This window comes from Sphaerodactylus townsendi, linkage group LG13 (genome assembly GCF_021028975.2).
Source record: "Sphaerodactylus townsendi isolate TG3544 linkage group LG13, MPM_Stown_v2.3, whole genome shotgun sequence".
Taxonomy (NCBI): Eukaryota; Metazoa; Chordata; class Lepidosauria; order Squamata; family Sphaerodactylidae; genus Sphaerodactylus; species Sphaerodactylus townsendi.
In genome coordinates this window covers 8,331,244-8,357,381 of record NC_059437.1, presented here as the reverse complement: position 1 = coordinate 8,357,381, position 26,138 = coordinate 8,331,244, and the positions used below count along the sequence as shown (strand labels likewise).

The following is a 26,138-nucleotide window of genomic DNA, read 5'->3' as shown; positions in this document are numbered from 1 at the left end:
CCCCCCCCCACCCCCCCCCCCCCCCACCCCCCCCCCCCCCCACCCCCCCCCCCCCCCACCCCCCCCCCCCCCCACCCCCCCCCCCCCCCACCCCCCCCCCCCCCCACCCCCCCCCCCCCCCACCCCCCCCCCCCCCCACCCCCCCCCCCCCCCACCCCCCCCCCCCCCCACCCCCCCCCCCCCCCACCCCCCCCCCCCCCCACCCCCCCCCCCCCCCACCCCCCCCCCCCCCCACCCCCCCCCCCCCCCACCCCCCCCCCCCCCCACCCCCCCCCCCCCCCACCCCCCCCCCCCCCCACCCCCCCCCCCCCCCACCCCCCCCCCCCCCCACCCCCCCCCCCCCCCACCCCCCCCCCCCCCCACCCCCCCCCCCCCCCACCCCCCCCCCCCCCCACCCCCCCCCCCCCCCACCCCCCCCCCCCCCCACCCCCCCCCCCCCCCACCCCCCCCCCCCCCCACCCCCCCCCCCCCCCACCCCCCCCCCCCCCCACCCCCCCCCCCCCCCACCCCCCCCCCCCCCCACCCCCCCCCCCCCCCACCCCCCCCCCCCCCCACCCCCCCCCCCCCCCACCCCCCCCCCCCCCCACCCCCCCCCCCCCCCACCCCCCCCCCCCCCCACCCCCCCCCCCCCCCACCCCCCCCCCCCCCCACCCCCCCCCCCCCCCACCCCCCCCCCCCCCCACCCCCCCCCCCCCCCACCCCCCCCCCCCCCCACCCCCCCCCCCCCCCACCCCCCCCCCCCCCCACCCCCCCCCCCCCCCACCCCCCCCCCCCCCCACCCCCCCCCCCCCCCACCCCCCCCCCCCCCCACCCCCCCCCCCCCCCACCCCCCCCCCCCCCCACCCCCCCCCCCCCCCACCCCCCCCCCCCCCCACCCCCCCCCCCCCCCACCCCCCCCCCCCCCCACCCCCCCCCCCCCCCACCCCCCCCCCCCCCCACCCCCCCCCCCCCCCACCCCCCCCCCCCCCCACCCCCCCCCCCCCCCACCCCCCCCCCCCCCCACCCCCCCCCCCCCCCACCCCCCCCCCCCCCCACCCCCCCCCCCCCCCACCCCCCCCCCCCCCCACCCCCCCCCCCCCCCACCCCCCCCCCCCCCCACCCCCCCCCCCCCCCACCCCCCCCCCCCCCCACCCCCCCCCCCCCCCACCCCCCCCCCCCCCCACCCCCCCCCCCCCCCACCCCCCCCCCCCCCCACCCCCCCCCCCCCCCACCCCCCCCCCCCCCCACCCCCCCCCCCCCCCACCCCCCCCCCCCCCCACCCCCCCCCCCCCCCACCCCCCCCCCCCCCCACCCCCCCCCCCCCCCACCCCCCCCCCCCCCCACCCCCCCCCCCCCCCACCCCCCCCCCCCCCCACCCCCCCCCCCCCCCACCCCCCCCCCCCCCCACCCCCCCCCCCCCCCACCCCCCCCCCCCCCCACCCCCCCCCCCCCCCACCCCCCCCCCCCCCCACCCCCCCCCCCCCCCACCCCCCCCCCCCCCCACCCCCCCCCCCCCCCACCCCCCCCCCCCCCCACCCCCCCCCCCCCCCACCCCCCCCCCCCCCCACCCCCCCCCCCCCCCACCCCCCCCCCCCCCCACCCCCCCCCCCCCCCACCCCCCCCCCCCCCCACCCCCCCCCCCCCCCACCCCCCCCCCCCCCCACCCCCCCCCCCCCCCACCCCCCCCCCCCCCCACCCCCCCCCCCCCCCACCCCCCCCCCCCCCCACCCCCCCCCCCCCCCACCCCCCCCCCCCCCCACCCCCCCCCCCCCCCACCCCCCCCCCCCCCCACCCCCCCCCCCCCCCACCCCCCCCCCCCCCCACCCCCCCCCCCCCCCACCCCCCCCCCCCCCCACCCCCCCCCCCCCCCACCCCCCCCCCCCCCCACCCCCCCCCCCCCCCACCCCCCCCCCCCCCCACCCCCCCCCCCCCCCACCCCCCCCCCCCCCCACCCCCCCCCCCCCCCACCCCCCCCCCCCCCCACCCCCCCCCCCCCCCACCCCCCCCCCCCCCCACCCCCCCCCCCCCCCACCCCCCCCCCCCCCCACCCCCCCCCCCCCCCACCCCCCCCCCCCCCCACCCCCCCCCCCCCCCACCCCCCCCCCCCCCCACCCCCCCCCCCCCCCACCCCCCCCCCCCCCCACCCCCCCCCCCCCCCACCCCCCCCCCCCCCCACCCCCCCCCCCCCCCACCCCCCCCCCCCCCCACCCCCCCCCCCCCCCACCCCCCCCCCCCCCCACCCCCCCCCCCCCCCACCCCCCCCCCCCCCCACCCCCCCCCCCCCCCACCCCCCCCCCCCCCCACCCCCCCCCCCCCCCACCCCCCCCCCCCCCCACCCCCCCCCCCCCCCACCCCCCCCCCCCCCCACCCCCCCCCCCCCCCACCCCCCCCCCCCCCCACCCCCCCCCCCCCCCACCCCCCCCCCCCCCCACCCCCCCCCCCCCCCACCCCCCCCCCCCCCCACCCCCCCCCCCCCCCACCCCCCCCCCCCCCCACCCCCCCCCCCCCCCACCCCCCCCCCCCCCCACCCCCCCCCCCCCCCACCCCCCCCCCCCCCCACCCCCCCCCCCCCCCACCCCCCCCCCCCCCCACCCCCCCCCCCCCCCACCCCCCCCCCCCCCCACCCCCCCCCCCCCCCACCCCCCCCCCCCCCCACCCCCCCCCCCCCCCACCCCCCCCCCCCCCCACCCCCCCCCCCCCCCACCCCCCCCCCCCCCCACCCCCCCCCCCCCCCACCCCCCCCCCCCCCCACCCCCCCCCCCCCCCACCCCCCCCCCCCCCCACCCCCCCCCCCCCCCACCCCCCCCCCCCCCCACCCCCCCCCCCCCCCACCCCCCCCCCCCCCCACCCCCCCCCCCCCCCACCCCCCCCCCCCCCCACCCCCCCCCCCCCCCACCCCCCCCCCCCCCCACCCCCCCCCCCCCCCACCCCCCCCCCCCCCCACCCCCCCCCCCCCCCACCCCCCCCCCCCCCCACCCCCCCCCCCCCCCACCCCCCCCCCCCCCCACCCCCCCCCCCCCCCACCCCCCCCCCCCCCCACCCCCCCCCCCCCCCACCCCCCCCCCCCCCCACCCCCCCCCCCCCCCACCCCCCCCCCCCCCCACCCCCCCCCCCCCCCACCCCCCCCCCCCCCCACCCCCCCCCCCCCCCACCCCCCCCCCCCCCCACCCCCCCCCCCCCCCACCCCCCCCCCCCCCCACCCCCCCCCCCCCCCACCCCCCCCCCCCCCCACCCCCCCCCCCCCCCACCCCCCCCCCCCCCCACCCCCCCCCCCCCCCACCCCCCCCCCCCCCCACCCCCCCCCCCCCCCACCCCCCCCCCCCCCCACCCCCCCCCCCCCCCACCCCCCCCCCCCCCCACCCCCCCCCCCCCCCACCCCCCCCCCCCCCCACCCCCCCCCCCCCCCACCCCCCCCCCCCCCCACCCCCCCCCCCCCCCACCCCCCCCCCCCCCCACCCCCCCCCCCCCCCACCCCCCCCCCCCCCCACCCCCCCCCCCCCCCACCCCCCCCCCCCCCCACCCCCCCCCCCCCCCACCCCCCCCCCCCCCCACCCCCCCCCCCCCCCACCCCCCCCCCCCCCCACCCCCCCCCCCCCCCACCCCCCCCCCCCCCCACCCCCCCCCCCCCCCACCCCCCCCCCCCCCCACCCCCCCCCCCCCCCACCCCCCCCCCCCCCCACCCCCCCCCCCCCCCACCCCCCCCCCCCCCCACCCCCCCCCCCCCCCACCCCCCCCCCCCCCCACCCCCCCCCCCCCCCACCCCCCCCCCCCCCCACCCCCCCCCCCCCCCACCCCCCCCCCCCCCCACCCCCCCCCCCCCCCACCCCCCCCCCCCCCCACCCCCCCCCCCCCCCACCCCCCCCCCCCCCCACCCCCCCCCCCCCCCACCCCCCCCCCCCCCCACCCCCCCCCCCCCCCACCCCCCCCCCCCCCCACCCCCCCCCCCCCCCACCCCCCCCCCCCCCCACCCCCCCCCCCCCCCACCCCCCCCCCCCCCCACCCCCCCCCCCCCCCACCCCCCCCCCCCCCCACCCCCCCCCCCCCCCACCCCCCCCCCCCCCCACCCCCCCCCCCCCCCACCCCCCCCCCCCCCCACCCCCCCCCCCCCCCACCCCCCCCCCCCCCCACCCCCCCCCCCCCCCACCCCCCCCCCCCCCCACCCCCCCCCCCCCCCACCCCCCCCCCCCCCCACCCCCCCCCCCCCCCACCCCCCCCCCCCCCCACCCCCCCCCCCCCCCACCCCCCCCCCCCCCCACCCCCCCCCCCCCCCACCCCCCCCCCCCCCCACCCCCCCCCCCCCCCACCCCCCCCCCCCCCCACCCCCCCCCCCCCCCACCCCCCCCCCCCCCCACCCCCCCCCCCCCCCACCCCCCCCCCCCCCCACCCCCCCCCCCCCCCACCCCCCCCCCCCCCCACCCCCCCCCCCCCCCACCCCCCCCCCCCCCCACCCCCCCCCCCCCCCACCCCCCCCCCCCCCCACCCCCCCCCCCCCCCACCCCCCCCCCCCCCCACCCCCCCCCCCCCCCACCCCCCCCCCCCCCCACCCCCCCCCCCCCCCACCCCCCCCCCCCCCCACCCCCCCCCCCCCCCACCCCCCCCCCCCCCCACCCCCCCCCCCCCCCACCCCCCCCCCCCCCCACCCCCCCCCCCCCCCACCCCCCCCCCCCCCCACCCCCCCCCCCCCCCACCCCCCCCCCCCCCCACCCCCCCCCCCCCCCACCCCCCCCCCCCCCCACCCCCCCCCCCCCCCACCCCCCCCCCCCCCCACCCCCCCCCCCCCCCACCCCCCCCCCCCCCCACCCCCCCCCCCCCCCACCCCCCCCCCCCCCCACCCCCCCCCCCCCCCACCCCCCCCCCCCCCCACCCCCCCCCCCCCCCACCCCCCCCCCCCCCCACCCCCCCCCCCCCCCACCCCCCCCCCCCCCCACCCCCCCCCCCCCCCACCCCCCCCCCCCCCCACCCCCCCCCCCCCCCACCCCCCCCCCCCCCCACCCCCCCCCCCCCCCACCCCCCCCCCCCCCCACCCCCCCCCCCCCCCACCCCCCCCCCCCCCCACCCCCCCCCCCCCCCACCCCCCCCCCCCCCCACCCCCCCCCCCCCCCACCCCCCCCCCCCCCCACCCCCCCCCCCCCCCACCCCCCCCCCCCCCCACCCCCCCCCCCCCCCACCCCCCCCCCCCCCCACCCCCCCCCCCCCCCACCCCCCCCCCCCCCCACCCCCCCCCCCCCCCACCCCCCCCCCCCCCCACCCCCCCCCCCCCCCACCCCCCCCCCCCCCCACCCCCCCCCCCCCCCACCCCCCCCCCCCCCCACCCCCCCCCCCCCCCACCCCCCCCCCCCCCCACCCCCCCCCCCCCCCACCCCCCCCCCCCCCCACCCCCCCCCCCCCCCACCCCCCCCCCCCCCCACCCCCCCCCCCCCCCACCCCCCCCCCCCCCCACCCCCCCCCCCCCCCACCCCCCCCCCCCCCCACCCCCCCCCCCCCCCACCCCCCCCCCCCCCCACCCCCCCCCCCCCCCACCCCCCCCCCCCCCCACCCCCCCCCCCCCCCACCCCCCCCCCCCCCCACCCCCCCCCCCCCCCACCCCCCCCCCCCCCCACCCCCCCCCCCCCCCACCCCCCCCCCCCCCCACCCCCCCCCCCCCCCACCCCCCCCCCCCCCCACCCCCCCCCCCCCCCACCCCCCCCCCCCCCCACCCCCCCCCCCCCCCACCCCCCCCCCCCCCCACCCCCCCCCCCCCCCACCCCCCCCCCCCCCCACCCCCCCCCCCCCCCACCCCCCCCCCCCCCCACCCCCCCCCCCCCCCACCCCCCCCCCCCCCCACCCCCCCCCCCCCCCACCCCCCCCCCCCCCCACCCCCCCCCCCCCCCACCCCCCCCCCCCCCCACCCCCCCCCCCCCCCACCCCCCCCCCCCCCCACCCCCCCCCCCCCCCACCCCCCCCCCCCCCCACCCCCCCCCCCCCCCACCCCCCCCCCCCCCCACCCCCCCCCCCCCCCACCCCCCCCCCCCCCCACCCCCCCCCCCCCCCACCCCCCCCCCCCCCCACCCCCCCCCCCCCCCACCCCCCCCCCCCCCCACCCCCCCCCCCCCCCACCCCCCCCCCCCCCCACCCCCCCCCCCCCCCACCCCCCCCCCCCCCCACCCCCCCCCCCCCCCACCCCCCCCCCCCCCCACCCCCCCCCCCCCCCACCCCCCCCCCCCCCCACCCCCCCCCCCCCCCACCCCCCCCCCCCCCCACCCCCCCCCCCCCCCACCCCCCCCCCCCCCCACCCCCCCCCCCCCCCACCCCCCCCCCCCCCCACCCCCCCCCCCCCCCACCCCCCCCCCCCCCCACCCCCCCCCCCCCCCACCCCCCCCCCCCCCCACCCCCCCCCCCCCCCACCCCCCCCCCCCCCCACCCCCCCCCCCCCCCACCCCCCCCCCCCCCCACCCCCCCCCCCCCCCACCCCCCCCCCCCCCCACCCCCCCCCCCCCCCACCCCCCCCCCCCCCCACCCCCCCCCCCCCCCACCCCCCCCCCCCCCCACCCCCCCCCCCCCCCACCCCCCCCCCCCCCCACCCCCCCCCCCCCCCACCCCCCCCCCCCCCCACCCCCCCCCCCCCCCACCCCCCCCCCCCCCCACCCCCCCCCCCCCCCACCCCCCCCCCCCCCCACCCCCCCCCCCCCCCACCCCCCCCCCCCCCCACCCCCCCCCCCCCCCACCCCCCCCCCCCCCCACCCCCCCCCCCCCCCACCCCCCCCCCCCCCCACCCCCCCCCCCCCCCACCCCCCCCCCCCCCCACCCCCCCCCCCCCCCACCCCCCCCCCCCCCCACCCCCCCCCCCCCCCACCCCCCCCCCCCCCCACCCCCCCCCCCCCCCACCCCCCCCCCCCCCCACCCCCCCCCCCCCCCACCCCCCCCCCCCCCCACCCCCCCCCCCCCCCACCCCCCCCCCCCCCCACCCCCCCCCCCCCCCACCCCCCCCCCCCCCCACCCCCCCCCCCCCCCACCCCCCCCCCCCCCCACCCCCCCCCCCCCCCACCCCCCCCCCCCCCCACCCCCCCCCCCCCCCACCCCCCCCCCCCCCCACCCCCCCCCCCCCCCACCCCCCCCCCCCCCCACCCCCCCCCCCCCCCACCCCCCCCCCCCCCCACCCCCCCCCCCCCCCACCCCCCCCCCCCCCCACCCCCCCCCCCCCCCACCCCCCCCCCCCCCCACCCCCCCCCCCCCCCACCCCCCCCCCCCCCCACCCCCCCCCCCCCCCACCCCCCCCCCCCCCCACCCCCCCCCCCCCCCACCCCCCCCCCCCCCCACCCCCCCCCCCCCCCACCCCCCCCCCCCCCCACCCCCCCCCCCCCCCACCCCCCCCCCCCCCCACCCCCCCCCCCCCCCACCCCCCCCCCCCCCCACCCCCCCCCCCCCCCACCCCCCCCCCCCCCCACCCCCCCCCCCCCCCACCCCCCCCCCCCCCCACCCCCCCCCCCCCCCACCCCCCCCCCCCCCCACCCCCCCCCCCCCCCACCCCCCCCCCCCCCCACCCCCCCCCCCCCCCACCCCCCCCCCCCCCCACCCCCCCCCCCCCCCACCCCCCCCCCCCCCCACCCCCCCCCCCCCCCACCCCCCCCCCCCCCCACCCCCCCCCCCCCCCACCCCCCCCCCCCCCCACCCCCCCCCCCCCCCACCCCCCCCCCCCCCCACCCCCCCCCCCCCCCACCCCCCCCCCCCCCCACCCCCCCCCCCCCCCACCCCCCCCCCCCCCCACCCCCCCCCCCCCCCACCCCCCCCCCCCCCCACCCCCCCCCCCCCCCACCCCCCCCCCCCCCCACCCCCCCCCCCCCCCACCCCCCCCCCCCCCCACCCCCCCCCCCCCCCACCCCCCCCCCCCCCCACCCCCCCCCCCCCCCACCCCCCCCCCCCCCCACCCCCCCCCCCCCCCACCCCCCCCCCCCCCCACCCCCCCCCCCCCCCACCCCCCCCCCCCCCCACCCCCCCCCCCCCCCACCCCCCCCCCCCCCCACCCCCCCCCCCCCCCACCCCCCCCCCCCCCCACCCCCCCCCCCCCCCACCCCCCCCCCCCCCCACCCCCCCCCCCCCCCACCCCCCCCCCCCCCCACCCCCCCCCCCCCCCACCCCCCCCCCCCCCCACCCCCCCCCCCCCCCACCCCCCCCCCCCCCCACCCCCCCCCCCCCCCACCCCCCCCCCCCCCCACCCCCCCCCCCCCCCACCCCCCCCCCCCCCCACCCCCCCCCCCCCCCACCCCCCCCCCCCCCCACCCCCCCCCCCCCCCACCCCCCCCCCCCCCCACCCCCCCCCCCCCCCACCCCCCCCCCCCCCCACCCCCCCCCCCCCCCACCCCCCCCCCCCCCCACCCCCCCCCCCCCCCACCCCCCCCCCCCCCCACCCCCCCCCCCCCCCACCCCCCCCCCCCCCCACCCCCCCCCCCCCCCACCCCCCCCCCCCCCCACCCCCCCCCCCCCCCACCCCCCCCCCCCCCCACCCCCCCCCCCCCCCACCCCCCCCCCCCCCCACCCCCCCCCCCCCCCACCCCCCCCCCCCCCCACCCCCCCCCCCCCCCACCCCCCCCCCCCCCCACCCCCCCCCCCCCCCACCCCCCCCCCCCCCCACCCCCCCCCCCCCCCACCCCCCCCCCCCCCCACCCCCCCCCCCCCCCACCCCCCCCCCCCCCCACCCCCCCCCCCCCCCACCCCCCCCCCCCCCCACCCCCCCCCCCCCCCACCCCCCCCCCCCCCCACCCCCCCCCCCCCCCACCCCCCCCCCCCCCCACCCCCCCCCCCCCCCACCCCCCCCCCCCCCCACCCCCCCCCCCCCCCACCCCCCCCCCCCCCCACCCCCCCCCCCCCCCACCCCCCCCCCCCCCCACCCCCCCCCCCCCCCACCCCCCCCCCCCCCCACCCCCCCCCCCCCCCACCCCCCCCCCCCCCCACCCCCCCCCCCCCCCACCCCCCCCCCCCCCCACCCCCCCCCCCCCCCACCCCCCCCCCCCCCCACCCCCCCCCCCCCCCACCCCCCCCCCCCCCCACCCCCCCCCCCCCCCACCCCCCCCCCCCCCCACCCCCCCCCCCCCCCACCCCCCCCCCCCCCCACCCCCCCCCCCCCCCACCCCCCCCCCCCCCCACCCCCCCCCCCCCCCACCCCCCCCCCCCCCCACCCCCCCCCCCCCCCACCCCCCCCCCCCCCCACCCCCCCCCCCCCCCACCCCCCCCCCCCCCCACCCCCCCCCCCCCCCACCCCCCCCCCCCCCCACCCCCCCCCCCCCCCACCCCCCCCCCCCCCCACCCCCCCCCCCCCCCACCCCCCCCCCCCCCCACCCCCCCCCCCCCCCACCCCCCCCCCCCCCCACCCCCCCCCCCCCCCACCCCCCCCCCCCCCCACCCCCCCCCCCCCCCACCCCCCCCCCCCCCCACCCCCCCCCCCCCCCACCCCCCCCCCCCCCCACCCCCCCCCCCCCCCACCCCCCCCCCCCCCCACCCCCCCCCCCCCCCACCCCCCCCCCCCCCCACCCCCCCCCCCCCCCACCCCCCCCCCCCCCCACCCCCCCCCCCCCCCACCCCCCCCCCCCCCCACCCCCCCCCCCCCCCACCCCCCCCCCCCCCCACCCCCCCCCCCCCCCACCCCCCCCCCCCCCCACCCCCCCCCCCCCCCACCCCCCCCCCCCCCCACCCCCCCCCCCCCCCACCCCCCCCCCCCCCCACCCCCCCCCCCCCCCACCCCCCCCCCCCCCCACCCCCCCCCCCCCCCACCCCCCCCCCCCCCCACCCCCCCCCCCCCCCACCCCCCCCCCCCCCCACCCCCCCCCCCCCCCACCCCCCCCCCCCCCCACCCCCCCCCCCCCCCACCCCCCCCCCCCCCCACCCCCCCCCCCCCCCACCCCCCCCCCCCCCCACCCCCCCCCCCCCCCACCCCCCCCCCCCCCCACCCCCCCCCCCCCCCACCCCCCCCCCCCCCCACCCCCCCCCCCCCCCACCCCCCCCCCCCCCCACCCCCCCCCCCCCCCACCCCCCCCCCCCCCCACCCCCCCCCCCCCCCACCCCCCCCCCCCCCCACCCCCCCCCCCCCCCACCCCCCCCCCCCCCCACCCCCCCCCCCCCCCACCCCCCCCCCCCCCCACCCCCCCCCCCCCCCACCCCCCCCCCCCCCCACCCCCCCCCCCCCCCACCCCCCCCCCCCCCCACCCCCCCCCCCCCCCACCCCCCCCCCCCCCCACCCCCCCCCCCCCCCACCCCCCCCCCCCCCCACCCCCCCCCCCCCCCACCCCCCCCCCCCCCCACCCCCCCCCCCCCCCACCCCCCCCCCCCCCCACCCCCCCCCCCCCCCACCCCCCCCCCCCCCCACCCCCCCCCCCCCCCACCCCCCCCCCCCCCCACCCCCCCCCCCCCCCACCCCCCCCCCCCCCCACCCCCCCCCCCCCCCACCCCCCCCCCCCCCCACCCCCCCCCCCCCCCACCCCCCCCCCCCCCCACCCCCCCCCCCCCCCACCCCCCCCCCCCCCCACCCCCCCCCCCCCCCACCCCCCCCCCCCCCCACCCCCCCCCCCCCCCACCCCCCCCCCCCCCCACCCCCCCCCCCCCCCACCCCCCCCCCCCCCCACCCCCCCCCCCCCCCACCCCCCCCCCCCCCCACCCCCCCCCCCCCCCACCCCCCCCCCCCCCCACCCCCCCCCCCCCCCACCCCCCCCCCCCCCCACCCCCCCCCCCCCCCACCCCCCCCCCCCCCCACCCCCCCCCCCCCCCACCCCCCCCCCCCCCCACCCCCCCCCCCCCCCACCCCCCCCCCCCCCCACCCCCCCCCCCCCCCACCCCCCCCCCCCCCCACCCCCCCCCCCCCCCACCCCCCCCCCCCCCCACCCCCCCCCCCCCCCACCCCCCCCCCCCCCCACCCCCCCCCCCCCCCACCCCCCCCCCCCCCCACCCCCCCCCCCCCCCACCCCCCCCCCCCCCCACCCCCCCCCCCCCCCACCCCCCCCCCCCCCCACCCCCCCCCCCCCCCACCCCCCCCCCCCCCCACCCCCCCCCCCCCCCACCCCCCCCCCCCCCCACCCCCCCCCCCCCCCACCCCCCCCCCCCCCCACCCCCCCCCCCCCCCACCCCCCCCCCCCCCCACCCCCCCCCCCCCCCACCCCCCCCCCCCCCCACCCCCCCCCCCCCCCACCCCCCCCCCCCCCCACCCCCCCCCCCCCCCACCCCCCCCCCCCCCCACCCCCCCCCCCCCCCACCCCCCCCCCCCCCCACCCCCCCCCCCCCCCACCCCCCCCCCCCCCCACCCCCCCCCCCCCCCACCCCCCCCCCCCCCCACCCCCCCCCCCCCCCACCCCCCCCCCCCCCCACCCCCCCCCCCCCCCACCCCCCCCCCCCCCCACCCCCCCCCCCCCCCACCCCCCCCCCCCCCCACCCCCCCCCCCCCCCACCCCCCCCCCCCCCCACCCCCCCCCCCCCCCACCCCCCCCCCCCCCCACCCCCCCCCCCCCCCACCCCCCCCCCCCCCCACCCCCCCCCCCCCCCACCCCCCCCCCCCCCCACCCCCCCCCCCCCCCACCCCCCCCCCCCCCCACCCCCCCCCCCCCCCACCCCCCCCCCCCCCCACCCCCCCCCCCCCCCACCCCCCCCCCCCCCCACCCCCCCCCCCCCCCACCCCCCCCCCCCCCCACCCCCCCCCCCCCCCACCCCCCCCCCCCCCCACCCCCCCCCCCCCCCACCCCCCCCCCCCCCCACCCCCCCCCCCCCCCACCCCCCCCCCCCCCCACCCCCCCCCCCCCCCACCCCCCCCCCCCCCCACCCCCCCCCCCCCCCACCCCCCCCCCCCCCCACCCCCCCCCCCCCCCACCCCCCCCCCCCCCCACCCCCCCCCCCCCCCACCCCCCCCCCCCCCCACCCCCCCCCCCCCCCACCCCCCCCCCCCCCCACCCCCCCCCCCCCCCACCCCCCCCCCCCCCCACCCCCCCCCCCCCCCACCCCCCCCCCCCCCCACCCCCCCCCCCCCCCACCCCCCCCCCCCCCCACCCCCCCCCCCCCCCACCCCCCCCCCCCCCCACCCCCCCCCCCCCCCACCCCCCCCCCCCCCCACCCCCCCCCCCCCCCACCCCCCCCCCCCCCCACCCCCCCCCCCCCCCACCCCCCCCCCCCCCCACCCCCCCCCCCCCCCACCCCCCCCCCCCCCCACCCCCCCCCCCCCCCACCCCCCCCCCCCCCCACCCCCCCCCCCCCCCACCCCCCCCCCCCCCCACCCCCCCCCCCCCCCACCCCCCCCCCCCCCCACCCCCCCCCCCCCCCACCCCCCCCCCCCCCCACCCCCCCCCCCCCCCACCCCCCCCCCCCCCCACCCCCCCCCCCCCCCACCCCCCCCCCCCCCCACCCCCCCCCCCCCCCACCCCCCCCCCCCCCCACCCCCCCCCCCCCCCACCCCCCCCCCCCCCCACCCCCCCCCCCCCCCACCCCCCCCCCCCCCCACCCCCCCCCCCCCCCACCCCCCCCCCCCCCCACCCCCCCCCCCCCCCACCCCCCCCCCCCCCCACCCCCCCCCCCCCCCACCCCCCCCCCCCCCCACCCCCCCCCCCCCCCACCCCCCCCCCCCCCCACCCCCCCCCCCCCCCACCCCCCCCCCCCCCCACCCCCCCCCCCCCCCACCCCCCCCCCCCCCCACCCCCCCCCCCCCCCACCCCCCCCCCCCCCCACCCCCCCCCCCCCCCACCCCCCCCCCCCCCCACCCCCCCCCCCCCCCACCCCCCCCCCCCCCCACCCCCCCCCCCCCCCACCCCCCCCCCCCCCCACCCCCCCCCCCCCCCACCCCCCCCCCCCCCCACCCCCCCCCCCCCCCACCCCCCCCCCCCCCCACCCCCCCCCCCCCCCACCCCCCCCCCCCCCCACCCCCCCCCCCCCCCACCCCCCCCCCCCCCCACCCCCCCCCCCCCCCACCCCCCCCCCCCCCCACCCCCCCCCCCCCCCACCCCCCCCCCCCCCCACCCCCCCCCCCCCCCACCCCCCCCCCCCCCCACCCCCCCCCCCCCCCACCCCCCCCCCCCCCCACCCCCCCCCCCCCCCACCCCCCCCCCCCCCCACCCCCCCCCCCCCCCACCCCCCCCCCCCCCCACCCCCCCCCCCCCCCACCCCCCCCCCCCCCCACCCCCCCCCCCCCCCACCCCCCCCCCCCCCCACCCCCCCCCCCCCCCACCCCCCCCCCCCCCCACCCCCCCCCCCCCCCACCCCCCCCCCCCCCCACCCCCCCCCCCCCCCACCCCCCCCCCCCCCCACCCCCCCCCCCCCCCACCCCCCCCCCCCCCCACCCCCCCCCCCCCCCACCCCCCCCCCCCCCCACCCCCCCCCCCCCCCACCCCCCCCCCCAAAAGTAATATCATATTTTATATGGCAGTAGCTAAAACGAGTCTTAATCCAAACTAGGTTACTCAGTGCTCAAGTTTGCACTTCATTATTAAGTTAATGCATGTCTTTGATCATTCCCACTCCCACCTCCTGTTCCCTCTTGTAAAATGTTCGGCTCTCAAAAGTTCATCACAAACTTTGCCGCATTAAGTGAAACAGACTCTGGGCCAGTAATCATGGGATTGCTTTTTGCTATACAAATCAATACAAAATGTAGACAATTTGATTAGACGTGTGCAAGGGCTTTGGAGGCAAACTAAGTACTCAAATCAGCAAGGAAACAAGCTTCAAAGACTTTTTGAAAGCCTGCTTGAGTGTAAGCAATTAGTATTAGTTTTATCTTCCTTCCATCCTTCCTTAATGAAATCACGAATAGTCAGGAAAGAGTCTTTTCTAATTAAAGACAGTCAATATTAGAATTATTTTCCATGTTAAGTACAGAGGATATTTCTCAATCCGAACGAAGCAGAGCGAGATGGAGCACTCTTAGACTATCGAAAGAGCGCAATTCACATCCCCTTGATGTCATCCGCACAACTTCTTCTGACATTAAGACAGCTTGGTTGCACCCAAAATTCCTTTGGGCGCGTGGATCTTCTCATCGGAATTATTTAACACAAATTGTTTAGACAACATAGCAGCTCGTATAACAAAATGACGAGGAAAGTTTGGCTGCAAAGTCCGAGTTCAGCTCTCTGTTGAACTTTTAATTAGTACCAGCACAGAGCAGTAGCTAGCTAGAGGACTGGAGTTTGCCTGGGAGAACACCAGCTTTTAAGTCCCAACGTAACACAATGGTGACCCTGGGCAAGCTGCTCTCCAGCTCATTTATATCGTCGGGTTGTTGTGAGGATAAAACAATGTTCTAATAGCCTTGGCTAACTACTTGTGTTATTCCTGTTCCACCCTGCCCTTTATCTCCTCTCCTCAGGGTCCCTCTTGAAATCCTGTTGTTGTTGTTTTTCCTGCATGAAAAGAAGTTTTGCCTTGCACAGCTCATGATTTTGTTCATAGCAAATACACAGCTGACTTCCACACAAGCCTTCACACAATATGAAGAAGAAGAAGAAGAAGAAGAAGAACAAGAACAAGAACAAGAACAAGAACAAGAAGAACAAGAACAAGAACAAGAAGAACAAGAACAAGAACAACAAGAACAACAAGAACAACAACAAGAAGAAGAATAGTTTGGATTTATATCCCCTTTCTCTCCTGGAAGGAGACTCAAGGGGGTTTGTGCCTAATAAAGGTTTTTGGATTGGATTGGACTCAAGGGGGCTTACAATCTCCTCTCCCTTCCCACCCCCACAACAAACACTCTGTGAGGTGGGTGGGGCTGAGAGAGCTCCGAAGAACTGTGACTCGCCCAAGGTCACCCAGCCAACGTGTGTTGGAGTGCACAAGCTAATCTAGTTCACCAGGTAAGCCTCCACAGCTCAAGTGACAGAGCAGGGAATCAAACCCAGTTCTCCAGATGAGAGCGCACCTGCTCTTAACCCCGACACCATGCTGGCTTTAATTTTCTATCCATTTCTATCTAATTTTAATCTCCCCTTTCTGCCGAAACTTAGGTTTAACCTTGTATAAAATGGGTAGGATTAATGGATGGAAATTTTCCTGTTACCTGTTGAGCAGTCAGCACCAGTCCACTTGGGGTCACAGTTACACATTCCAGTATCCAGAAGGAAGGTGCCATGTCCAGAGCATTGTTCTTGGCAGACAGGAAGTGACGTCTCACAGTTGACTCCTCCCCAACCCATGGAGCAATGACATTCCCCTTGGACACAGATTCCATGACCAGAGCACATAGGGTCTAAACAGTCCTCTGGAAAGAAAGAAGGGAGACAATGAAATTAAATTATACAGAGCAAAATACTGGAAAAAAAATATGACATTGAATTAAAACATCACAGTTGTTTGAATGAGGTTAATTTTATTATGCAATGGCTTAGGCAGATTCCGCATGGGCCAAAAACAGTGGTGTGAAAACAGTGTGAAAACAGTATAAACCCTTTGACATAAGAACATAAGAACATAAGAACTAGCCTGCTGGATCAGACCAGAGTCCATCTAGTCCAGCATTCTGCTACTCGCAGTGGCCCACCAGGTGCCTTTGGGAGCTCACGTGCAGGAGGTGAAAGCAAGGGCCTTCCGCTGCTGCTGCTGCTCCTGAGCACCTGGTCTGCTAAGGCATTTGCAATCTGAGATCAAGGAGGATCAAGATTGGTAGCCATAGATTGACTTCTCCTCCATAAATCTGTCCAAGCCCTTTTTAAAGCTATCCAGGTTAGTGGCCATCACCACCTCCTGTGGCAGCATATTCCAAACACCAATCACACGTTGTGTGAAGAAGTGTTTCCTTTTATTAGTCCTAATTCTTCCCCCCAGCATTTTCAATGAATGCCCCCTGGTTCTAGTATTGTGAGAAAGAGAGAAAAATTTCTCTCTGTCAACATTTTCTACCCCATGCATAATTTTATAGACTTCAATCATATCCCCCCTCAGACGTCTCCTCTCCAAACTAAAGAGTCCCAAACGCTGCAGCCTCTCCTCATAAGGAAGGTGCTCCAATCCTTCAATCATCCTCGTTGCCCTTCTCTGCACTTTTTCTATCTCTTCGATATCCTTTTTGAGATGTGGCGACCAGAACTGAACACAGTACTCCAAGTGCGGTCGCACCACTGCTTTATATAAGGGCATGACAATCCTTGCAGTTTTATTATCAACTCCTTTCCTAATGATCCCCAGCATAGAGTTTGCCTTTTTCACAGCTGCCATGCATTGAGTTGACATTCCCATGGAACTATCAACTAAGACGCCCAAATCCCTTTTCTGGTCTGTGACTGATAGCACTGACCCCTGTAGCGTGTATCGTTTTACATCGTTTTAAACCCTTTTACACCATTTTCACACCACTTTCACACTGCTGTTTTTGGCCCATGCGGAATCAGCCTTAGTTTGGGCAGCACAGCAAAAAGTTTTGAACTGCTCCCCCTTTCTCTCTATTTCTCCATCTTTCCACGGTTTTGCCATCATTAACCCTTAAGAGGTTGAATGTCAAGAATGTCTAGAAATCACCATCTTGTTATCATCATCAAATGCATTTATTGCTATTGGTTTCATTGAGAAGGTCTTATATTGTTTTAAATGTTTGTATTGTTTTATCATGATGTGAGCCACTTCGAGTCTGAAAGGGGAGAGGCAGCATAGAAATCCAATAAATAATAATTTAAAAAAATTAAAAACCTCAAAGTATGGTTTGAACCTCTGGCTGCAGAGGTGAACCGTGACGGGCATTTGTTTTCCTTTTTGGTCAGCGCTGCAGGATCAATAACTTGGTTTGTCAGTTCAAACATCACACCAATGCAAAACACAGGTAGTACAAATGATGTTTTACAAACCCACGTGAAATTATCTTTGTGATTCTGCTTTACTGATTGATTACAAACCATGGTTTAACAACTCCAAAATTATGCGAAGAAACCCTTCCTCAAACATGGTTTGGTGTGATGTGCAGCCTGAACAAGCCTTATAATTATTTTGAGGCCAATGGAATATTATCTAATCACATAGGAGCCTAGTTCTTCACTCAGGTAATCGTTACAGGTAACATTCCAGACCCTCCCCCTCCCCCTTCAATTGCTATCAACAGTGGCAACACAGTAAAGGGCCTTCTGTAGATGGCATCTAAACTTTGGAAATTCCTCCCAAGAAAGGCTGATCTAGGTTACACTATGGCCCCTTCCGCACACGCAAAATAATGCATTTTCAAACCACTTTCACAACTGTTTGCAAGTGGATTTTGCTATTCTGCACAGCTTCAAAGAGCACTGAAAGCAGTTTGAAAGTGCATTATTCTGCATGTGCGGAATGAGCCTATGAGACGATAACAGACCCACGACCACCCAATAAGAACCTGAAACTACACCATGAATAGAACCTTGGTGCCCCTGGTCTCGGGCTGAAACGTTACCCCAAACTGGTTCTTGTTTTCTTTCAGTCACCTTTGCCATCCAATGCTCATTTAACACAGGGCAAATACTTCTCTCACTTACAATTAGGCAATGTACATTTTAAATCTGTCCATCTGCGTAAACGATATTTTGTGACAGAGAAATATCTTTTGACATTACAAATAAACTCCATCACTCTGAAGTTCATGTAATATTATTGATAAAAACAAGGAATGCTTCCTTGGCAATGTCTTCACTGTATAACTATAGCTGCTTAACTGCTTTAAGAAGTCCAGGTTTGCATTTCAGGGAGAGAAGGAAGGAAGGAAGGAAGGAAGGAAGGAAGGAAGGAAGGAAGGAAGGAAGGAAGGAAGGAAGGAAGGAAGGAAGGAAGGAAGGAAGGAAGGAAGGGAGGATGGATACAAACCTTCCTCGCATATTTCTCCTTTGTATCCAGGGACACAAATGCAAATTCCCATGATGCAAGTCCCATGGCCAAAGCAGGTGGGGTCAATGCACTGCTCTTCCGGAACATCACATTCGGGCCCTTTCCAACCATTGCGACACACACAATGGCCCTTTTCATACTCTCCATTCCCACTGCATAACACTGGGCACGAATCTGCAGATGATGAAACAAGCACAATGTTTATGACTTCTACAGTAGCATCCAGAAAAGATTTCACCAAATTTCCTGCTTTGCCACATCTTTCCCTTCTCACACTTCTGCCTGTTTATGCTTTCAGTCTTCCTAAGAGCGTGAAGACATCTACTTTCACCCAGTAGTTTGCAAAACACATGTCCCCCTCTGCTACATTTCTGAAGTGCTACAATCTGGCTGCATTCAGAAATTAAGGATAAACTGCAGCTTGTTTATTACAAGAACAAGATTTTATTACACAATTTGTGACAAGGCCACACACAGTTAACCAGTCCCTCCTCATTCTTTTCTTTCTCCTTTCTCCCTCTCTCCCCCTTCTCTTCCGCCCTTTCCAGTTGTGGGATTCAAATAATTGAACAACTGGTTGTTTACAAGCACCTTTTTAACAACCGGTTCTGCTGAAGTGGTGCGAACCTGCTGAATCCCACCATTGCCCCTTTCCCTTCTCCCAACTTGCTTTTTCCCTAACCCAAATTATGCCCATCCATTAATGTATTTTGGCTTCCCACACTGGGTAGGAACCTGTAAATGACAACATCACTTGAGAACAACAACAAAATCAGATTCCAAACTACAGTTTAACCCTGGTATGGCTTCCCAGCTTGCAGGCAAAGTGGATGAAGTGTGGCTTGTTCTTTAGTCTCATTTGGCAACATGATAAACTCTGGTTTCTTGGGAACCAGAAATCTGTCAGTCTCCAAAGTCTGTACAAAGGAAAGAGGCTGGGAATGGGCAAGTGTGAAGACTTCCAAGGATAGTTCTCCCAATGGGACAAGTCAAGGTTTGCTGTGGCATCTGAATGCCACTGGCTTGTTCTTATGTTCTTATAGAACAGGGGTAGGGAACCTGCGGCTCTCCAGATGTTCAGGAACTACAATTCCCATCAGCCCCTACCAGCATGGCCAATTGGCCATGCTGACAGAGGCTGATGGGAATTGTAGTTCCTGAACATCTGGAGAGCCGCAGGTTCCCTACCCCTGCTCTAGAGGCACAGAGATTTGTGTTTTGAGAGCTATTCTGTGACTACTTTGGTCACTGGGCTTTCAGGAGCAGGTGCATTCTAATCTGGAGGAACCGGGTTTGATTCCCCGCTCTGCCGCTTGAGCTGTGGTGGCTTATCTGGGGAGTTCAGATTAGCCTGTGCACTCCCACACTCGCCAGCTGGGTGACCTTGGGCTAGTCACAGCTTTTCGGAGCTCACTCAGCCCCACCCACCTCACAGGGTGTTTGTTGTGAGGGGGGAAGGGCAAGGAGATTGTAAGCCCCTTTGAGTCTCCTACAGGAGAGAAAAGGGGGGTATAAATCCGAACTCTTCTTCATTCACTGCGAGGACTGAACACATTAAGCTGCTTACTTGTGAGTCAGGCCATTGGTCTGTCAAGGTCAATATCACCTAGTGGGGTCTGCAACCTGTGGCTCTCCAGATGTTCATGAACTACAAATCCCATCAGCCCCTGCATGACGCACCAGGTTAATATATACTGTCAGGGGCTGATGGGAATTGTAGTCCATGAACATCTGGAGAGCCACAGGTTGCAGACCCCCCTACTCTGACTGGCAGCATCTCTTCTGAGTCTCAGGAGAGGCATTCTCATCACTCCTGCCCTCGTCCCTTTTAATTGGAGATGCCAGGGACTGAACCGGGGCCGTTCTGCATGCAACACTGATGCTCTGTCACTAGACTGTGATCTTTCCTCAAGAATGGATTCCATTAGAATTGAACGGATCACTATACTGAACGGTCAGTTTTTACCCAGCCCATTTATCTTGTCCTTTTATGCCTTTCAAATGACAGCTAACTATTTTATTTCTTTTGTTCCTGGAGAAATAGTGTTTCAGAAAGGGCAGGCCATAGACACGGGGGAAGTCGAAATCGGAGATCAAGTGATGCAAACCATCCCTCCGGGCCTCTTCTGGCGTTTCTTGATCATGATCCATCACCCCATGTACCTGAAGTTCAATGTTTCATTGGCAAAGGACTCTCTGCTGGGAATTTATGGGAGGCGCAATATTCCACCGACTCATACACAGGTAACTTTTGAAAAACCTGTTAGGATGACTAAGACACACTAATGTTTTGAACTATGAATTTCAGATAAGAGTCAGTTGATTAGGAGGTCCACATTTCCAAGGAATATGCTGAAAGACAGAAAGGCACAAGATCTTTTCCCAGGAATTCTGAAAAGTAGAGAATAATGGCTGCTGTACAGGTGACATGTCTCAGAGTCCTATTTAGGAAATGTTGGAGAAGACCTTTCCAAACAAAAGCAAACACTTTTCAATTACAATTACCAGAAACGGGATTTAATTGGATTATTCATTCATGCTCACAATGTCACTGAAACAGACAACAGAACAAGGGTTTAGGTGTGTATTTGGCTAAGCCTGAGAGGGAGAGTTCAGAAGACTTTAAGTTGTGGATAATTAGCACTATTTATCCAAATGGGTTTACTGTGGAAAACATACCCTTTCTGAATTAGACTACTGGCAAGAGCCTCTCTTTCAGAATTCTGAATGTGAATACCTTGCAATGACTTTATTTATTTTATTTATTTTATTTATTTTTCAGACTTATATACCGCCCTACCCCCGAAGGGCTCTGGGGGGTATTTAGAGTTTATTTAGAGTTTGATTGGATCCATGGTTTTGAAAATCTCTTTCAGATCCAAATTCAAGTACACTGTAGGTCTCAGAAAATAAGTTACTGAAACTCACATTTTTCAGGCAGAAATCCTGAGTCTATTTAGTGCTGAATACCTCAGTGCTGCCCTAAATATGTTGATTTCCCCCCTGCTGCCTATAACGTCTCTCTCTACCCGTCTCCCTCCCTCCCTCCCTCTCTCTTTATCTTTCTTCCTCTCACACACATGCACACACACTCACACACAGAGTAATTTGCTTCCATTATTTTTTTTCATTCTGGCCTTTCGGTGTAATACGCCCTCCTGCCTTTAGAGGGAGCACTCACACTGCAAGGACTGTACTAAGCAAGGAATGGAAGACTCGCTTTGGCCGTAGTGTCACTGCCACTAAGGTTCAAAAACACTGGTTTTATAGGTACAAAGTGAAAGATCGATACATAATCTTTTAGAATGCCCTGACGTGGGTTTCCTATGCAATGTATCTCTGTAGGTCGGGCCAGTGGTGGGATCCAAAAATTTTAGTAACAGGTTCCCATGGTGGTGGGATTCAAACAGTGGCGTAGCGCCAATGGGGCTGGGTGGGGCATGACGGGGGCGTGACCGGGCATTCTGGGGGCGGGGCATTAGTAATTTCTCTGTTACTGTAAAAAACTCTTACTGTACAAAAAAAGTTCCTAATTTCCAGCTGGTATTTTTCTGTCCATAATTTAAACTCATTATAGCAAGTCCTATCGTCTACTGCCAACAGAAACAACTACTTCTCCTCTAATTGACTTCCTGTCAAATACTTAATACTTTTCAAATACTCTAGAAATCAAAAGAAGGATATTTTCCTTAAACAAGGAACTTTACCATATTTCTGAAACATGTTTTTAAAACAGCCCAACAGGGAGAATTATCTCCCATTTTCTACATTTGCTAACCAGCCACATAGGAAACAACAGGACTTTATTATTTTTGGACCTAATGGAATTTCTAACGGAAAAGCAGACCCAGTTAGTAACCCCCTCTCGGCACACACAAATAATTAGTAACCCACTCTCGGGAACTGGTGAGAACCTGTTGGATCCCACCTCTGGGTGGGGCCCTCTGAAAATCATTGTCCCTCTTGCTGTTGGGGCCCTATCACTTTCAGAATTCCTTTCCCTTACCCCCACCTAACCTGATGAAAAACATCTCAATAGGGCTCGTTTGTACTAAGGGCTAAAAAATAAAACTGCAATGGTTGGTTTGGAAATCATTGTTTGGCCACGATATATTAAAGATGGGACGAGCTGGTTGCTTCACTCACAGCTCCCTCTTCCCCTATCTGTGTTTGATGACCAGCCAAGTAGTTTCCCTGAAGGAATTTACTCAATTGGCCAAGTATAATTACCTGCATTTTGAGCGCAAACCTGACAGCCGGTTTAAAGCTTGTTCAGGTTGTTGTAATTGCATCCATACTTCAACGGCAGTCAGATCATCTGCAGAGAACACTAAAAAACAGTTTATTTCAGCTGTCTAGGAAAAAAAACAAAAAACAAGAGACTGCCGTGTAAAGTTCCTAAACGGTTTGGCCAGAACTAACATTGGAGAGCTGAAAAAAGGTAAGGGTCACCCAGGTACCTGCCCAGCCAGCGAAAGCTCTCATCCGTCCTCTTGCGTTCCAGTTTGATTTTGTGAAACTGATGGACGGGAAGCAGCTAATTAAGCAGGAGCCCAAGCACCCCGAGGAAGCTCAGCAGGCTCCCAGGAACCTGATCCTGACGTCTATGCAAGAAACGGGGTTCATCGAATACATGGACCACGGCGCTTGGCACATGGCGTTTTACAACGACGGGAGGAAAATGGAGCAAGTGCTCATGTTAACAACGGCCATTGGTAAGATCGGTCGGATTATTTATTCATTGCCTAATGGGGGAGAAATGAACGGGTGATAAATTATTCAGCCAGATGTTTCAGCCTGGCATCTGTTCTGCAGAATCTTAAACAGGAAAGCAGAGGCTCACCAAGGGGCATGGGGTGCGCATCTGGCTGTCAAGGCAGAGGTTACTGGCAATGTAAGCCAAAGTAAAAGTGAAAGAAATTGGCCCTTTCTGTACAAATCCCCTAAAATGTTTCTAAAACGTTTTCAATCCCCCCCTTTACAACTATGTATGTCTGCGCTCACACCCTCAAAATGATTTCTGCCCACCATTACATGATTTTTCCTTTTTTATTTTAGTACTCTGTTGAATTGATGCTTCAGTGCTTCACAGTTTGGTGGCCTGCGTAGATATTTTTGAGGAAAGGTCAATTATGTGGGGTGCTGTGTGGTTTCCGGGCTGTATGGCCGTGTTCTAGCAGCATTCTTTCCGGACGTTTCACCTGCATCTGTGGGCGTTTTCCCACTTACCTTCTGCCCCACGCTACTGTAGGCAAGTAGTGCGGGGTCCCCCAACACTCCCCACTACAGGAGCGGCGACAACGCAGCCGCCCCAACGCTGCCACTGTCACGTCCCCTCCGCGCACGTCATTCCTGGCGCTCTTCCAAACGTAATGAGAGCAGCGTGCGGCATATGGGGGGTCATGGCAAGTGGGGAAACGCCCTGTGGCTGGCCTCTTCAGAGGATCTCACCGAAGTGCTGAAATGGGCTTTCCTGTTGATCCCCTAGTCATACTTCCTCCTAATGAACTGCTCCACATTATTAAAAGTCAGCTATTTGAGCAACAGCATCAGACTTTGGTTTCTTGGGCGAGTAAATTTTGCTCTCCCATTTCCTTAGGCATTCCAGTAAGAACTTTTGGCATGGCCAAATATTTATGTTTAATACCTGGGCCTAAACTATGTTGTGCCCTTTCACTTGCAAGATGCAACATCCTTCCTTCCTCTTTGAGGCAGGGGAGGGAACTAAAACTCCCTCACCATGAAAGACTGCGCATCTGCAAGATGAAAAGTCAAGAAACAGTTGATCACGTCCGACATCACTGCCCCTTGTACAGCATTGCTAGGATTACGTTTCTTGAACCTTTATTTCTGTGTAGCAGTGAACTTACTGGGCAAGAAAAGACTGTATTTCTTTTAAATAATGAAGTCACAGATGTTCTTGAACAGACAGCTAAATTTCTTTGTTCTGTAATTCTTAAAACGGTCTTAATTTTATATTATCAGCAATTTGCTTATTTTAATGTCGACTGTTTTACACCTGTTGTGCTCAAGTCTTTTCTTTTTAATAACCTTGTTTAAACTTATATGCCAATAAAGGTTCCATTTTGATTGATTGGGATGGGGGCTACACCTTTGAAAGTCCATAACGTTGGCCCCCCTGGACCAAACTTCACCAAACCTGGTTGGTATGATCAGGAGAGTCTCCTAAAGATACCCTGAAATTTAGATGCTGCTAGCCTAAAAACTGAGCCCCCTGAAGGCCAAAAACTGGAAAAAACACAAGAAAATACAAAAAACGCAAACAAACATGGGGGTGGGGGCAGCAAAACTGAGATTTTGCACTGGGCTCCATTTTCCCTAGCCTCTGCTGTCATCTCTAAAGTATGCATATCTTCATTGTGCAGTAGAAATACAGTCTTTTACAAGTCAGATAAACAGGGCAGTATTTCTTTTGGCAAATCAGAACCCAGTTACAACAGAATTGGTTGCAAAGCTCTTGCGGCATGCGATGAGACTCTGCCAATCTAGCCTACACCTGTTCTGATATTTTTAGACCGTCATCGATATGTTATGTTCTGCATCTTATTTAATTTTGTGTTTTTTTACTATATGGCAGTAAAAGGGTTTTTGTTGTTGTCGTTTGTTGATATAACAGAAGTGATGGATGACTGCTCCACGAATTGCAATGGAAACGGAGAATGCATCTCTGGCCACTGTCACTGTTTCCCGGGCTTCCTTGGTCCTGACTGCGCACGAGGTAGGGCCGTGTGATTGAAACAAGGGAGAAGGGCATAACCGGTTTTTGAATGAGCCTTTAGTAATTCTGAGAAGTGGCAAACAGGTCGGGATATTGGCACTCGGACTTATCCACCAGGCAAAGATGCCGGCGTCAGCAGTTTCGAAATGGCCACTTAATGTCATCTTCCTAGCTGCTGAACAGGACGCAGCAGAGATGACTGTGGGTTAGCACATAAAAATCTGGTTTGAAGTGAAAGCAATTTCAGGGAGCAAGCTTGAATCTGCACATCGTCTTTGGATTGCTCCCCAGATAAGCATGTTCTGTTTCATATTGTCGCTCGCTGAACCAAGATAGACATGATGGCACAAGCTCATTTTCTCCCGTGTTTGACTGGTTCAGTGACTGAGGGTAGTTCGGACTTGTCTGCAGAGTGGAAATGCGGACTCAGCTCCTCAAGAGCAGGGTGGCTACTTCAAACTTGGGCGCAAAAAACTCCCAGTTCTTTGCAGGTGTGTTGCTTGAAGCACCCACTGTCAATCCGCAGGCATTTGTGCTGAGCTGACCGCTGGAGGTCACAGGTCGTTTTCCCACTTACCTTCTGCTGCGCGCTACTGTCGCCAAGTAGTGCTGCGCGCTACTGTCGCCAAGTGTCGCCCCACTACAGGGGCGGCGACAATGCAGCCGCCCCGACGCTGCCGCTGTCGCGCCCCCTCAGCGCGTGTCATTCCTGGCGCTCCTCAAAAAGGCACCTTTTGATGACCCCGCTCAGAGAGCGCGGGATCGTGGGGAAGCCCGGGCGTGCGCCAGAAATGATGCGCACTGAGAGTAGTGCACAACAAAGGGGGGGCATGGTAAGTGGGGAAACAGCCACAGAAAGTTTCATCTTGGTGGAATTGATCAAGGTACTAGTTGGCATTTCATGGCTGCTTTTGTCCTGCAAAGTGGACTTTCCCATTGTAGAGAACTTCCTCAAAGCCGGTTCATACTCTGTGTGAGTCTAAGCATGATTCCAAAAGACATCTCCTTTATGGCTCTGTTCATAAGAACATAAGAACAAGTTTCTGGATCAGACCAGAGTCCATCTAGTCCAGCACTCTGCTACTCGCAGTGGCCCACCAGGTGCCTTTGGGAGCTCACCTGCAAGATGTGAAAGCAATGGCCTTCTGCTTCTGCTGCTCCCGAGCACCTGGTCTGCTAAGGCATTTGCAATCTCAGATCAAGGAGGATCAAGATTGGTAGCCAAAGATCAACTTCTATAACAGGGGTAGGGAACCTGCGGCTCTCCAGATGTTCAGGAACTACAATTCCCATCAGCCTCTGTCAGCATGGCCAATTGGCCATGCTGAGTGAGAGCTTGTTATGGAGTATCGTAGACCCTGAACATCAGTATCCTCTACCCTAGAGGTACAAAGGCTGTCTAGTATCGAAGAAATTCAAAACCATACAAATGAAGGACTGCTAATCACAAAATTATAAAAGCATGGAAAATTATATATTCCTTACACATTAAAACTATCAATACAAAAGGTCCCATAATAGCCTACAGTACAGATATTCACATACACACGTGTAACACAAACAGGTGTGTTGATTACTGTGTTCTGGTTGTGATAGTGAAGCCTTGTCAAAACCATGCATGTTTCAAGCTGTTAATCTATTT

General features: G+C 69.5%; 1 protein-coding gene across 1 annotated transcript in view; it reads right to left on the bottom strand.

Moving 5' to 3' along the window:
* TENM1 (teneurin transmembrane protein 1) overlaps window positions 1–26,138 on the bottom strand; it is a 652,843-nt gene that overhangs the window by 235,790 nt on the left and 390,915 nt on the right. The window contains exons 8-9 of the mRNA XM_048514741.1: window positions 17,737–17,931; window positions 14,981–15,181 (exon numbers count right to left, since the gene is read on the bottom strand). Coding sequence (XP_048370698.1) covers window positions 14,981–15,181; window positions 17,737–17,931 — 396 coding nt within the window. The remainder of the gene's footprint in view (window positions 1–14,980; window positions 15,182–17,736; window positions 17,932–26,138) is intronic.